The 12,530-nt window shown below is 42.4% G+C and overlaps 1 protein-coding gene across 2 annotated transcripts in view; it reads left to right on the top strand.

The window, feature by feature from the left end:
• Nucleotides 1-12,530, top strand: part of LOC118772418 (chromodomain Y-like protein) — a 42,624-nt gene that overhangs the window by 23,905 nt on the left and 6,189 nt on the right. For both annotated transcript variants that reach the window (XM_036520722.1, XM_036520721.1), the window contains exons 2-4: nt 3,052-3,820; nt 10,116-10,369; nt 10,943-11,115. In XM_036520722.1, the coding sequence (XP_036376615.1) occupies nt 3,052-3,820; nt 10,116-10,369; nt 10,943-11,115 (1,196 nt within the window). The remainder of the gene's footprint in view (nt 1-3,051; nt 3,821-10,115; nt 10,370-10,942; nt 11,116-12,530) is intronic.

The raw sequence follows: 12,530 nt of genomic DNA, 5'->3' as shown, positions 1-12,530 counted from the left end.
CATAATATAATACTTGTGTGAGTTCATTTGATCATATTAGGGCTATAATGCTAATTTTGCTTTGGATTGTGATGTTATGTGTTTAGCTGAAGTTATCTTGCTTAGTTCATCTACCTAGATTTCCTCATTTTTGAGAGCAATGTAAGTGTATAATTGATGATTTTCTTTTGCATTTGTGTGCCAGCCCTGTGTTTCCTGTGGGCAGCTCTCTACAACCACAGCTCTGTGTGCAAGGCTGCTATTTTTGGCCACTAAAGGGCTTTCTGTGAAGGTTCCTGCTGACTCCTACCAGCTGTAAAGACTTGCCTTTCAGTGTTAAAGAAGCTATTGAGGGATAATAGCTTAATATTGCCAGTGAAGTCTTGTAAATAAGTTAACATTCTGACCCATTTATGATATAGTTTAGTAAGCCAGCATGTTTTAAAATGGAAGAACAGAATATGGATGGTCTCTCAATTTTGTCTCTCAATGTTGTATTTTTGATTCTTTCAGAGAAACTTCCCATATCATAAACACAACCGTGATACATTGCAGTTTGACTCCCTTCAAAAACCTGTAATGAGTAAGATTTCTTATGCAAGTACATCTCTTGGGTTTCTAACGACCTGCTGCAGTTAAAAACTCTAAAGGGTTAGAATGACTCAATCTTGGTTTACACGCTTTTGCTCTTGCTTTAGGTGTGAATACAGGCCTTCCAACAAACAACAGTGTCTCTGTGGTATTTTCAGGAAGTATGGCACTCTTGACTGTTTGTGCCCAAGAGGTCTGCCGTTTAGTGATTTCATACATCACCAGAGGAGAAACAGCCTCACGTTGTGAGTGTTTAACTTGATTGTCATCAAATAAGGCCAGCAAACAGCTGCTCTAAAGTGCTTCACTCCATACAGTGCCTTCACGAGCAGGTGTTCCCCCACTGCCAGAGTGTCTTCTGTATCAGCCTGAGAATGTCCACTCGATCCTGCGCACAGGGGGATAATAGTCACCTGTCACAAGCAATTTCCCCTCAACAGTTTGTCACTTTGTTGCTTTCAGTGATCAGGTTGTTTTATGGTCGTGTCTATTTAGCCTAGCTTCAGCTGTGAAACTGATTTCCCTCCGTATTTGCAGTGTATCATGGGGGTTGGTACCACAGTCAATTGTCTCTGTCCTGTAAAAGCAAGAGGTAAGCTGTGACTTTTCCCTACAACCTCCAGTGAAACACTGTTCAGTAGGGGTCGAAAGATATGGTTTTTTCAGGGCCGATACCAATACGATAATTAGTAATCAAGGAGACCAATAACCGATATTTGGAACTGGTATACGTTTGCAGTAAAAATGAAAATCTTGGCGTCAAAATTTAGAATAACACAAACTCCAACCCAAAACTTCATTGAAATGCCTTTAAGCATATGTTTAATTTAAAGAGAACTTTTTAACATTATCTTAAAACAAAAAGTGCAGGGAGCTCCCAGCAGCATTTCTTGTAACGTTAACTGAAAATTTAAATAAATAAATAAATATATAAAATAGGTCCCCGAAGTTTTATAAAGTAAAAATAAATAAAACTAGTAAGGACACACTTCAGCAACGTTACTAGTAGTCGTGGGTGACTGAGAGACTGAGACTGAGGGTATGACCGGCCCTGGTAAGTGACGTGCAAGAAATAACATTATAGCCTATTAATTTTTTTTGCTAATCAGCTGGCTAAATTATGGACCAGCAAATGAACTTGTTGACGTTCGTTATTGCATTCAGGTCAGCATAAGCTAATGACTCAACATTAGCTTACGTTATTATGACCATCGGCTACCTATAACATGTAAAAACACCAACTCATACGGGTGAGTAATGTCACGTTCGCAATATGGTAGCTAAAATAAGTTCCAGTTGCACTGGCACCAACATTACTCAAAGATATAGCTATCGCTACATAAATAAACTCTTATCTTGTTATAGTTAACTGTATTTCACTGGAACAAAGTACATTATTTGGGCATTTTCAGTGTAACTGGGAAACTGGGCTTGCTTGTCATCATAGAAATAGATCATAAGATTGTGGTGTTTTTGCAACTTCAGCATAGAGGGTTGTGATGTTTATTGCAACTTTGGCAATATTTGCTGCCTTACCTTCGAAAACACAGCTCCGCCCGCTCACCGGAGCTGCTCCAGTCTGCAAATGCATTCCTCTGTGACACAGTAGTCCTCAGTGTTGATAGGCTATTACTCGTGACGTGTAACCAATCAGATAATGTTGTGGGCGGGGCATTGCTCGAGACCACATAGTGGTGACTACAGACACAGAGAGGCGGCTGCATCAGAGCCAAAGTAGCGCATTTTTAAATTAATTTATTTTATCGGCAATCGTTTAAAAAAAAATAATGATTCCGATAATCGTAAAAATGCTGAATATTGGATCCGATAATCAACCAGGCCGATAATTGGTCGACCCCTACAATTCAGCAAGTCACTAAGCTGCAGAGTCAGTCAGTGAATGAGTGAGGGCCATTACTGATTCCAAGGCTGCATCCCCAATCATAGCCAATAACGAATGATAAAAAAGGGTACCAGAATGGTTCCATAAGTCAAAATGGATGTTTTCAAGAGAACACTTGTAGAATTTGTGTCAGTAACTAGTTCTGATGAAAAAATAGATCCATTTTTATTTTAGTATTTCAGTTGAAATTAAGGTAGCTGTAGGGGTGTCTCCTGAAACAGTATACCTTGATGGTCTGTGTCTTTTGAAGAGGTGGTTGTTCAGACATAAAATTGGCTGTGTAAATAGTTATCCAATTGTCAAAGCTTTGTTAGTCAAAAAGTCTGAGGTCATTTGAAGGTTTAATTTCATCATCCGTTGTGAATGTGAAGACTATCCATTGATGATCCACTTCTGTACTGTCGACTTGAACTTTACTTGAACTGTAATTGCTTTAGCTAATGTGATTATGCTTATACACCTAGCACTGTGCATTGTGGTTTGGAATTGATTGTTTTCTGTGCCTTGTCCTTGTCTGATTGCACTCTATCCCTTTGCAGTTCAGCTTCTTATTTCACTTACCTGTGTTTCTTGCTCAGGTCGAGAAAATTGTGGACAAGAGGAAAAACAAGAAGGGGAAGACGGAATACCTGGTGCGCTGGCGGGGCTACGGGTACGAGGATGACACCTGGGAGCCGGAGACGCACCTGGCCAACTGCGTGGAATACATCCACGAGTTCAACAGGCTGAACAGCGAGCGGCAGCGGGACGGCACCCTCCTACGCTCCACGCGCAGCTCCCCCAGCTACGGCCATGGCGCCGCCAGCAACGCCCGTAAGCAGATCTGCAGGCCCTCGCAGCACAGTGGCGGCCACGCCCTGCCAAAGGCCGTCAATCCCACCGCTGCCACCACGAGCGCATCCGCTATCACAAAACGGCAGCAGCAGCAGCAGCCGTTGCTCAGTGACAGTGACGCCAGAGCAGACCCTCAGCTGCTCCTCTCCAGCCAAAAGTTCCGGCGCGTTAACAGCGCCGCCGGCGTGGTGGCCGCCCACGCCATCGGCAGCGGCAGGCGGAGCATGGATCTGGCCAAGTCTGGAATTAAAATCCTGGTGCCCAAGAGCCCCATGAAGAGCCGGACGGAGGTGGAGGAGTCCCCCAGCGAGGCGGCTCACAGCCTGGAGCCGGCTGAGCAGGGGCTGGACTCGGTTCCGCCGGAGGTGGCCCTGCTGGAGAAGCCTCCGGGGAGCCTGCTGGGGCCGGGGGATGAGAGGGCACGCATGGGAACCCGCCCACGGACTCAGACCATCCTGCCCCCTCCCCAGGTCCCCATCACGCCAGCCTCTGTGCTCACACTCAATGGGAAAGGTGGGGTCATTGCCATCATTAAAAAAATACTGTAGCTACAGTGGTTTAGCAGGCTTCAAGTTACTTGTTTGCCAATGGTCATGTTTCTCATTTTCTTGCGTTTCAGCTGTAACTTCCATTAACACATTAATCTGTGGGTGAATGTGGTCTGCAGGCTGTAATTTATCCATTTCAAACTGCTGTATGGATGGAGTGCTTGCCTACAGCTCAGCAGTATATATTCATTTATTTATTGCTAAAGGAAGGAGGGCAATTATTCTAACAATGGTGGATATTTGAATAATTAGGCTAAAGTGGTTAATTCTCAGTATGCAGAACCTTTTCAAAAAGAGACTATCTGGTACATGAGCCGGAGGCATATCTAGTGCATGAGGGGATGTGTTCCATTTAGTCTCGCACAGTGAAGTTCAGTGACTTGGGTGTCCTTGGAGATCAGAGAACCAGTCAAGTACACTTAAAAGGACAACACGCCGCAGTTTTCTCACAGGCAGTTGGATGTAGATTTCAGGAGGGGGGGAAAGTATTACGCCTGCTTAAAGGATACATCAGACGTCCTGCACTGCAAATCCCTGTACATTTAAAGCACCCTCAGAATGCTCCCCTGGCAGTGTTTGTCGCTGCTCCCATTTCCTTCGTGTGGGGCCACGCTCAGCCCTTTCTCTCATGCAGGGTTGAGAGATTAGCTGTGTTTCATTGAGCGGTGTGGTGTTTAACGGGGTGTCTGTGGCTGCCTGTGTGGCGCTCGGCCTTGACCGTGTCCGGACCTCAGCAGGGTGTTGTAGAGCAGAGGGAGACTGTCGGACCAGTCCGATTGAACAGCGTGGCCAACTTGCAGGCCCGTTCCCTCTGACGTCCCCTTGAAGTCTGCAGCGAGACGACATCGCTTCAGCGTGCTTCCTGTTATACTGTGCATTACAACTTCATTGCCATTGTATTTGCTGATCATACAGACGGTCTTTTCCTACTAAATAGGTATATTCTTTCTATATACAGGTATATAGAAACAGGTATATTCTTTCTATATTTTCTATATTCTTTTTATTTCTGTCGTCTTTGCCTATTTGTCCAACAGCCTCGCCCCCATTTGGCTTGTACCTGCTTTATTCCATTTTTCTTCCAGTGACAATCTGTGTCAAGTGCATCCCTCCTTTAGTTCAGCTGGTCTGTTTTGACTTGAGCAAGCAATTGGGTCACTGAGCTGGCAGAAATGTAATTGAAGACTGCATCTTCTCCGATGTGCATTTGCTCAGGGGGCTGTAATGAAATTGTCTGCGCAGCTCAGCACAGCAGTGATAGGAAGAGCAGTTTGTTATGACACTTTTGAGTGGTAAGACCCTTAATTGAAAGTTTTAAGATGTAGTTCCTCTTTAATTTATTGTGGTTCATGTTGAATTGAAATATGCATACCATCGCTGGGTAGTGGTAAAGTGACACTGTAATCTTTCAGAGCTAGAAATGTGTGTGGCTCTCTTGTGCCTCAGGAGGCTGAGCAATGCAGTTATAATAACTTTTCAGCCATGCCAGTTCTGTTTTCACATGGAAGTACAGTGTTTTTTGTGAGGGCACTGCCTTGGGGGTTATATCATCAAAGGAGTTTAACTGGTAAAATAAAAAAGTGCCATCATGAGATTAACGGATGTTTAAAATTCAGAATCGGTGGTGCTCTAATGTTTAACTTCTTGGGTCATCAGGGGCCCTCAGAATTTTTGGTCACATTTTACACAAACTGCAACTAAAGCATACATGGAATCTGCATGGAAATCTTTTCATGTACGTTCACTGCGACAAACTGTAACCCTACAACCTGTAAAACTACAGAGAAGACCATCTTGCACTGTCTTCCTTGGTAGGTGGAGGTGAGATGGGGGGGGTAACACAGGATGTATTTATTTTATTTCTGCAGGTTACAGAGATGATCTCTGTTTCCCAAAAAATCATGTTCTGAACAATCCGTATTAGCGTTCAAACCTGCCAGCAGTGTCGCATGACAGCTCATCGTTCCAGCTATATCGTATGTCATGTGACACCGTTGGTGGAGTCGGGTGCAAATTTGCGTTGTTGGGAATATGCTGTATGACACTGTTGACATCATGGAGTGTGTCATGTGTCAGGCACAATGTAATATGAATGCAGCTTCTAAAACCTTTCTTTTTTTTGGATTTATTTATGTTTTATGTAGCTGCACTTCATGTACAATGACCAATTTTTTTCTGGATCATTTGTCCTCCAAGACAGGCTGAAATGGCTATTCAGCGCAATAATGAGGCAGAGAGAGGGATTCTGAGTGATGCACCAGCTCAAATCCAACATTTCAGTACAGAACCAAAAGCAGACCCTTTGTCCCGTCAAATAGGTTACACCATTTATTCTTAATGTAAATGACAACATTTTAATTTAACGACTACTTTTAATTTAGGGGTGGCATTTCTCTTTAATAAGGGACTGTACTTGTGGCTTGATTTGACCTTTGAGAAGTGTGCTGCATCTCTGTCAGTTTGCTTGCTGGATGAGCCAGTGCTTCAGATGCAGCCCTTAGTAAAGCATACCAAAACGCAGTTAGCTTGAGATGTAAGTTTACGACTAGGGTTTTAGACGTACTAGAAAGCTACCACCTGGCTGAAAATAGCCAGCGTTATGTGAGGATAGCTTGTTATCCAGGGCTCAGAACAGAAAGCAGTTTTAATTTACAAATGCCTGTTTACTCCCTGCCATGTAATTTATTCTGTCCCGTTAGATGTTCAGTGCTTTTTTGAATTTTATGGACTATCTCATGAAGTAAAGTGCTAAGAATCGGATATGCTTATACATATTAAGCATACAAAATTTTCATACTAGGACACATATTAGGAAATTCAACTGTAATAAATGGTTAATTAACGAGATATTTCCTTTATAAGCTTACATTTAATCAAGTCTAGCACTGGTGGAAAAGGCCAACAGTTTTTTAGATTAAACAGATACTCATATTTTCTCAGATACAGTCAGAAAAGTGTCCGTCCTCTGCTTCCAATATATATCTTCTCATTCTAGTCATATTTTGACTGTTTGGAATATTTTAGGGTATGCTTTGTTTAGGAAATAGGCTAAAGCCATTCTAAAATGCAACAAACTACAATCTACTACATCCTAGAAAAAGTAAATGGTATTAGTACTAGGGTTAAGGTACACAACTGATTTGTTGTGATTTCAGAGAATTCATAACTGTTTCAAACCACAAATCTAATTGTTGCACCTATTTCTGTTCAACTCTTACCAAAAGAGACAGCCACCAAAGTCTCCATAACAACAAGCTTTTCAAGCAGTCCGCATAGTTTTGAATATGCACTTAACCAGTGCTAATAGACATAGATGTCTAGATAATAGACATAGATGGTACATGACAAATGCAGAAGCCAAACCATCCATGTTTCATGGAACAGCCTGAAAAGGCAAATTCCTTTGTTAGCTAGCTGACAGTATCTACCTGAAATATTATCTTGTCTTACACTAATAATCCTGCTGTTGGGCACAAAGGTAGGGACCCTGTATATGTTTTGAACACCATGTACATATATATGTACATGATTCAGTGAAAGAGGAGTAATTTCAGTGGAGTTATGTTCCAGGCTCACTGTCACAGTTTTCCAGTGCAGAGATAAGCTTCATATGGCAGTTCAGAAGTCCCACCTGCTCAGTGTACAATTGCACTCATCCTATGCATTGGACAACAGTTGACCTGATTTTGATTGGTTTCTGAGCTTTGTGGGCAGAAAAATATTCATGTTTTATTGTACACATTGTTAAAATTGAAACCTAAATTTAATTATTATACAATCAATGGCAAAAAGTGTCACCACGCAAAGGGTTGGATAAAGTTAAGCTAATTGATGACAAGGTTTAGCTACCCAAGCTGACCCTGTTGAAATTTAAAATAGATCACTGGATGTCAGCGTTTGTAGGCCAGGTGTATCTTATCTCAAATAGTACAAATATATATAATGCGCGTGTATAGACATGTATTAAGAATCAACATATTTTTGATACTTCAATAGCTAATACCACACACAGGTTCTTTTTTTAAATTCAGTGACTTAGATGTCACCCATCTTGTCTTGTTTGTATTTGAAATACAAAAATAATAGCAACATAAATAATCCACGCATGCTTCTTTTAGTTGCGAACCTAGTCCATAGTCGTTAAAAAAATTCGATCATGTGTAGTTGCTAATGTTACATTCACTCTTGTGAAAAAATAGCAAGCATTTTATTACGAAATCATAATTACAGTGCTTGTGAACTGAAGTTTGTGGCTTGTGTCAATTTTTTTTAAGTTGGGGGGAAAAAAACAGGAAGAGTAAAATTTAGCAAAAAAAAAAAAAGAAACAAACATTTTAAAATTCAGCAAAGCAAACCAAACCGGCCTGAGGAAAGCCACATAAAAACATAAAAACAAAAAGTATTCTCTCTCTCCAGCTGCACACCTATAATTAAGTGGCAGGTAGGACAGTTGAACCAGTGGGTAGTTCAGCTATACAATTACAGAGACAGACAATAAAAAAAAAAACCTTTTTTTAGTTGAGGTAGGTCTGTTGAAAGAAATAGTGAATTAGTGATTTTGACCGAGATCTCATGGACATTTCCACTGACATATAACAATTAAGCACAGTTTACATACTAAAAAGAATTTTATCAGTTATTGGGGAACAGGTGAAGGGTCCTCCCTCCCAAAGACAAAATGCCATAATACAGAGCTGTGTGGTAATATATTTTCGACTCATGCATTAGACACTCTGAAAAATCTACACTGAGTGGCTTGTCATCACAGATTTTAAATGATAAATTATATGAACCAACTTAAATGTTATGGCACATTACGAATACTAGCGTGCCCATAAACACTGGCTGGTAGGTCATTGTACTGACCAGTAGTAGTTATGGGGATATAATGCTAACAAGGATGTGACCAAATATATACAATTTTTGCCATGTCAGTGTGACAGTAGAATCCCTCGGTGCAGATGCGAGTGTCTAACCTTACCCGAATCAAGGTCCATCCCTGTGCAGAGCGAGTTTACAGGATCCTGTTATGTATGGTGTTGTAGCCAGCTACTGTAGTTTTGCGAGATCTTCATCTTTGCAGTACTACATGAACGCCGTGAAAAGTCCTTTCATGTGTCAACGAAAATGTATTTAATGTGAAATCAGACATTTCTGTTTAATGTTTGGTTTCACACTGGGAGTGTGTGAGTGATGGGTGAAGCACATTTATATTTAATTTGACTGCTCAAGCATCAGAAGTAAAAATAAACTGTTCAGCACTTAAACAGTTCAACTAAAACCAATCCTTTGATCAGGTCAGATCAGTGACTCGCCTGTTAACTGCTATGTACAAGATCCCCCCCCCCAAAGGCTTGTTCCTACTCATTTAATGGCAAAACAGCCACGGTGTTGCCACAGTTGCACTTAATGTGGGTGGATCAAAGTTTGGCTTGGTCTAGACTCAAGCAATAGCAGGCCTTTGGGTGACTGCTAACAGTAGTGTGTTTGTTGGGGGTATTTAAGGAAGCGCATAATTGCGGACAGTACTGTCTTATTTATGGCCAGCCGCGGGCCCCATCAAAGCCACAGTCAAACACTTATCAAAACTCTCTTTCTAAGCTGTTAGGCCACCACAGCAACATTCAAACAACAAGGACTTTGTCAATGCTGTTTTTTTTAAAATTTGCTTTCAGTCATCTCTCATAAAGGTCTTCACTCAGTCCTCAACTTTAATCAGTCTGTAATGTTTGATATTATACTTGTTGCAACAGTTGCATCGTGTACTATTCTATTCTGTCCCCACTGTGAGTTTTCTTAGCACAATTCGACAGATGGTGAACAAGGTGATTCAAAGAAACTTCAGACACAGAAGTAAAGTTGAACTGATTTACTGTTGTCTTCAGTGCCAATAAATCTTTTTTTTTGTTTTTTTGTTTTTTTTTTAAGTTGAATAATTCTTTGACAGTCTGTACAGAAGGTTCTAGCCAAAGGCTAACCGAGCTTATTTCTGGGTGCTGTGAATGTTAGCGCAGCCTCTCTCCGGAGCGCGTGATGCTCTGCTAACTGAGCGTATTTTTGGGTGCTGTGAATGTTAGCGCAGCCTCTCTCCGGAGCGCGTGACGCTCTGCTAACTGAGCTTCTTTCTGGGTGCTGTGAATGTTAGCGCTGCCTCTCTCCGGAGCGCGTGACGCTCTGCTAACTGAGCTTCTTTCTGGGTGCTGTGAATGTTAGCGCTGCCTCTCTCCGGAGCGCGTGACGCTCTGCGGTGCCCCCTGCAGGTTCGGCGGCGTTCATGGAGGCGCTGGCGGCCAACGGCACGGCCGGCCCGCAGAGCTCGGCCACCGGCGCGCCCAGCGCGGCGGGGAAGCGGCGTTTCGAGGAGCGCTCGGCCTTCGACAAGCGGCTGCGCTTCAGCGTGCGGCAGACGGAGAGCGCCTACCGCTACCGCGACATCGTGGTGAAGAAGCAGGACGGATTCACGCACATCCTGCTCTCGACCAAGTCCTCCGAGAACAACTCCCTCAACCCCGACGTACGTCCTGCTCGCGCCTCTGTGGGCCGTGTGTTTCTCCCACACGTTCCTCTTTAAGGGTGATGACAGGAGTCCAGCAGATTAGCTTTACATGAATGATAATCATTCATGAATTAATTCCTTAATCATTCATTGATAAGCAAGTTATTACCAAGCAATGCTACGTTAAAAATAAAGCATTATAAATTTTAATGGTAGGCTATGAATAGATGTATCCCCTGCATAGCATCTCACAGTGATACACAACACAGTGATACACAAAGCAAATCAAAACTCTTCAGAAGTGAAATGACATAGTGTCTTAGTGATAGGTGGGTTTAAGGATAGTATTACTCTATAATTCAAATTGTCAGAAAGTGTTATTACAGGTATTAAGTGCTTATAAGGGCCAAATGGTGTCAATATCGCCAGTGTGACGTAGAAGTACATGAGGTTTGTTATTGTTATAATGAAGCCAATCTGTCATTTATTATTATTATTATTTTTTTATATAAATCCAACAGTGGCGATATAATAGTGCTCATAAACGGAGCGATCAGATGTGCAACGGTGCCGGTGTGTGTCGTGCTTCAGGTGATGAAGGAGGTGCAGAGCGCGCTGGCAGCAGCGGCGTCGGACGACAGTAAGCTGGTCCTGCTGAGCGCGGTGGGCAGCGTCTTCTGCTTCGGCCTGGACTTCGTCTACTTCATCCGCCGGCTCACTGATGACAGGAAGAAGGAGAGCATCAAGATGGCCGACTCCATTAGGTAAACGAGCTTAAAGCGGCAGGACCGCTTGGGCCTAAGGGCCATCGGTCGTTCAGACTTCGCCAGGAAGAACGAGCGAAGATAGCCATGCTCAGGAAGGCACACTGACAATGCATCAGAGGCTTAGAACACAACAATTTCAGGAAGGACTCGAAGGAAGAGAGACATTGTGGAGATGAAGTTGTATAAAGACTGCATTCAGAGGTAATAGATTAGAATTACACATTCAAGATGAGGACCTTATTGCTGAGAACTCAAGTCAATACCTTTACACTTAAATGTATAATCAAGCACAAAAAAACAACAAACTGAGTCAACTGAGAAAGCTCTGACCTCTTGAATGTGGGAAATAAACCAAAAGGAAATCCCAGTTCCTGTGTACTAGATGTATCATTTTTGAAAGAGCATTGTTTGATCAGGCACCAGATCCCTTGGCTTTTTAAGAAACGAGAGACAATTGGAGGGGAGGAAGTCAGGCAGACTCCCTGTTGGTGAGTGGGAGGTGGGCGGCCAGGAGCCAGCCAGGCTAATGTGACATTGGGACTGGCATTCCTCAGAGGCAAAATTCCACATTCCTGCACCGTCCTCCCACTAAGACAGTGCGTGCTACTGAAGTGGACCAGAAGCAGCTGTACTCGGTGTATAGTACGTGTCCACGAACCATTCATGACTGATCTGCACATGTACATCATCATCCTAAGCCTTGAAACCATTTCCATATCAATTGGTTAGTTAGGAGGGTTATGAAAGTTTTAAGTTGAAATTGTTAAGTTAAGGAATCCGTTGTATTACCTGATAAGATTATACAGTGTAAAGTTGATTCCTTGTTGTACAGTATGTAGCTTTAGCCTGTAGGAATTTAATAATTGTGTCGTTTGCTTATGGATTGTGTTTCTGATAGAGAAACCTCTTGGGGACAAACAGTATAACCAACTGTTCAGCACAAGTAAAACCTAGAGAGTGCAAGTTTTCAGATACTGTTTTGGGAGAGTGCTTCCCAGTGCAGGAAGCTTTGATCTGTATATTTTTGCTGTGTTCCTGCATTATTGTGTCTGAATGTGTTTGATGGTAATGGTGGATGGCTTAAAAATTAAACAAAATTTTGCACCGTTAGTGAGAGCTGGCACAATATGTTTTTAGGAGTATTTTATACTCAAAAAAGCTCACCCTAACTAGTGATTAACTTAAATATTGTGTGGGACTTGCCATGTATTGATGGCATGCCATTTATGATGCGAGGCCTAATGAATCACCATTTCTCTTTGGAAAGGGCTGGCGAGTGAGCATGCTTTGAAACCTTTCTGTATGTAATATGATTGCAAAGAGCAGACCAGTCGTATTAGTCTTTGATCCTGCACAGCGTTTGTATTCTTCTGCGTAAACCGCTACCACGTTATCAGCAGAAAAAATCCGCA

This window comes from Megalops cyprinoides, chromosome 2, assembly GCF_013368585.1.
Source record: "Megalops cyprinoides isolate fMegCyp1 chromosome 2, fMegCyp1.pri, whole genome shotgun sequence".
Lineage (NCBI taxonomy): Eukaryota > Metazoa > Chordata > Actinopteri > Elopiformes > Megalopidae > Megalops > Megalops cyprinoides.
Note: the sequence above shows the minus strand (reverse complement) of the source record. Positions and strands in the feature narration are given on the sequence as shown.